We start from the raw sequence: 3,739 nt of genomic DNA on the forward strand, positions 1-3,739 counted from the left end.
AAATTAAGGTAGCTGTCATGTTCTGTCCTGGCCACACCTCCTCACTCACCCCCCTCCTCTCTCCTGCACTACCTACTGTAGGCATTTTTAAATTTTGCCTTGGGGTGGTGGTGGTGTGGGGGGGGGGTAATGATACACTAATATGTATACCTACCCTATCAAGGTAGATGTAGATGTATCAGTAGTCCTTTTGGGGACCCAAGCCCTGCCCTAATATAATGGAATTCCATGTTTGGGTTAGGTTTAGGTATTACTAGTAATGGTTAGTGTCTTGTCGATCCTTCACCGCCTCCTCCTGATGAAAAAGTCAGATGAATGTGACATGAGCGTTCACACTGCAGTCACTTTGAAAACATCAGATATGTATCTGATTTAAAACCACATACTGAAACGGCCTGGGTCGGATTTGAAAAAATCGGATTTGTCTCCTTCAGACAAAATCGGATATGAGTCAGATGGGTCAAAAAAATCAGATTTGGGTCGGATTTGCCTGCAGTGTGAACGTAGCCAGATTTGGCTCCAAAGTTGACTTCAGTACATGGTCCTAAGATGGATAAAAATGCGGTTGTGCTTATGTGTGTGTGCATGTGTGTGTCACACAAGCAGGTACTGAGTTTGCCTGTTACCATGGAGCTGACTAAGCTTGAAACCTTGCTTCGTACTTTTCCACTCTGCTTGCAACCTCTTGATGTATAAACTACAAAGAATCTGATTTTCTCACACAGAATAACCAAATGCATTAAGTTGTCGTCCCGAGACAAAGCCGTTCAGGTGTGTGTCACACGTGTTGAGACAAATCAGTTAATCTTCATATTCTTGGACCAGAGATGAGTTGTGTTTAGTGCAGAGCTCTATGGTGAGCAGGGTGTCAGTGTTTGTCACACAGCTAAGTAACAGCTGTGTGTTTTAGTACAGATCATGCCTACATAATGCTGGACTGAAAATCTCTCTCCAATGACTGCGTGGAAGCTTATATTCATAAATCCAACATTTTTTATTAAACACTGCAGCTCTAAATCAGAAAAAGATGAGGCAGTACTGAAAATACAATTATTACTTTGAGAATACGGAGGGATGTTTTCACTGAGCAGTGTGATTTATTGTTCGAAATTCAGATTTATGGCCTGTAGGGAGTGTCCGGTTCTGCAGCTRAGCCTCCAAAACTGCTAATCCACAGACAGACACAACCAGCTCATCTCAGAATATTACAGAATACATCTCAGATATTTTCACATTCTTCGTCTCAGAAGCTTCAAAATGATATGAAGTTTGTTGAAATTTGGTGAATTATCTCCTGGCCTGGCAACAAGTTTCCTTTTGTTTAAAAAAGTGTTTGTTTGAAAACTATTTTTATTGGTCTGGAGTGATGTCATCAGGATTTACAGCTCTATATTTAAGAAGGGGGATCCTCAAGCTTCAMAATGCTTTAAATATTATATGAAGGGAGTGCCATGACAGCCACACAGAAAACGGTCAATTTCCAAGAAAATTAAAAGGGCTAATAATAAGGGATTATTTCTGAAGACCTATCTGTGAAAAAACTTCAATCTCACTTTAGGTTAGGAAGACTGCTGTTTTAGTTACTGGAATCACTAGATAGATAGATGGATACATAGAAGGGTAGATGGATGGATAAATGGATGGATAGAAGAGTAGGTAGATGGGTAGGCAGGTAGACAGACAGACAGATTCATACTATTGAGTCCAATTAATTTCCACAAATTCCTTTAAATTCCAATTAACTTTTATTTTTGTCTTAAAAAATTCCTGGAATTTTAAGACCTTAGTTTTGCATCAAAATAGTCCTACAGAATTATAAACTTAACTGCTCTCGTGTTTTATTTATCAGTCAGAACAAACAAGCTGCTTCAACTCAGTTTAAATATTTATGCAAATGTTATATTTCAGTTGAATGAAATTGGGTTTTTGCATTATTATGAATCACTGACAGTAAATTACTGAGAAAATAAACAAAAATAATAATTGTACCATCAGGCTGCAACATAACTGAATTACGAAAACTGAAAGCACTGAATGCTTTGACCACTGTACAACTTATATATATATATATATATATATATATATATATACATACGCATATACACATATGCGTATGTGTCAAAATTATGTAATGATATGTATTTTCTACATTGGATGTCATTAAGTACAGTACATAGGATGCTTAGATTATTTTGTATGAACTTCCTCTTGACTTATTTTCACTCCAGACACTGAGGCCAGTATGAAGATCCAGGAGATGGGCATCCTTCCCCTGCTCCCCACCCTGCTCAATCCCCAGTCTTCCTGCACCCCTAAAGTAGCCAACATCATAGCTGAAGTGGCAAAAAATGGTGAGTTACACTTTCTGGTTCATCCAGTAAAGAATCCCCCAACTTTCTGGTTACAATTTGTTATTGAAAGGCAGGGGCGGGTTGGAGGATATTATGTGACTACTGAAAGGAATTATGCTGCATTTCCCCTACCATTATTCAAGGGGGCCATCCCCCCCACCCCGAACGAGACGGCCCACCCCTCCAAGAATTTCACAGCATGTAGTCATTTTTATTTAAATAAGGCCAAATCAAGTCAAGAGCTATTTTTGCGTCCCTCCATATCCATCTCTCGCCAAACTTGGGGAAAAAAAGACAGCGCAGAGCAAGGCTGTGAGCGCTGTGTGTGGTCCTCACAAAGATAGAAAGACACGTGTGTGTGTGTGTGTGTGATTAGACGTGCAATGAAAACTACTTTTTTTAATCACGTAGCACAGATGCGACAGCTTTGCAAGCTACTTTTTCTTTCTTTAAAAGAAAATGTGACAGGTGAAGCCACAGCATGGTTACCTTGTCAATAATTACTTTTTATAGATTACAGCAAGAACCACCAACACAGACCCTGTGTGTGACCAGGTTCCCGCGAGTCTAAGTTCTACAAACAGTGCTGATCAGCAGCGCATCTACAAGCTAATATAATGTCCCTCAACTTTTAAAACAGTAATGAGTAGTTTGTGAACTCAAAACACCATAAATCCAGACAGAATGAGCTGCTGTAGCAAGTCTACAAGTCATGCTGGATTCAGAGCTGAGCTCCTCTCCTCTGTCACACACACACACACACACCGCAGGTCAGACAGTCCCGTTCAGGAGCATTAACCCTTTAGGGCCCAGATTATAATCTTCTGTATTTAAAATGTGGTAAATAAATTATTCTCAGTGACTCAGAGGAAGTTTTTTGATAGTTGCATTTTTAACTGTTATCCTTTATATCTACAAGAGTTAAAGTTCTAGAATTCTAATGATTATTAGAAAGGACATGATTTGATGCTTTTACTGATATTTTATTTAAAACATGTTACAGAAGTCATAAGAAGCAGGTTTATTTTGAACAAACATTACAAACATGTTCATTCTTACAAAACTGTCAAATATATTTACAAACAACACTAAACTGATTCAGATTAGCATAAAATAAATCATGTTTCGTAATTAAATGTCTGTTTCCTGCTATAAAGAAAAATCCACCTCCTGTACTCTTTGTTCCTAATCAGGGTCAGAGTGGGGCTGGAACCTGTCCTCGCTGCCTTTGGGTGAAGGCAGGGGACACCTGGACAGGTCTCCAGTTCACCAGAGACACCTGGGCAGTAGGGCTGTGTATTGGCAAGAATTTGGCGATACGATACATACAGTGGTTTGCAAAAGTATTCATACCCCTTGAACTTTTCCATATTTTGTCACATTACAAC

At 39.1% G+C, this 3,739-nt stretch overlaps 1 protein-coding gene across 1 annotated transcript in view; it reads left to right on the forward strand.

Annotated features, from left to right (window-relative positions):
- rap1gds1 (RAP1, GTP-GDP dissociation stimulator 1) overlaps positions 1-3,739 on the forward strand; it is a gene marked incomplete in the record, with an annotated part of 77,214 nt that overhangs the window by 11,000 nt on the left and 62,475 nt on the right. The window contains 1 exon segment of the mRNA XM_014021072.1: positions 2,229-2,351. Within this exon segment, the coding sequence (XP_013876526.1) occupies positions 2,229-2,351 (123 nt within the window).

This window comes from Austrofundulus limnaeus, unplaced genomic scaffold (genome assembly GCF_001266775.1).
Source record: "Austrofundulus limnaeus strain Quisiro unplaced genomic scaffold, Austrofundulus_limnaeus-1.0 Scaffold277, whole genome shotgun sequence".
Lineage (NCBI taxonomy): Eukaryota > Metazoa > Chordata > Actinopteri > Cyprinodontiformes > Rivulidae > Austrofundulus > Austrofundulus limnaeus.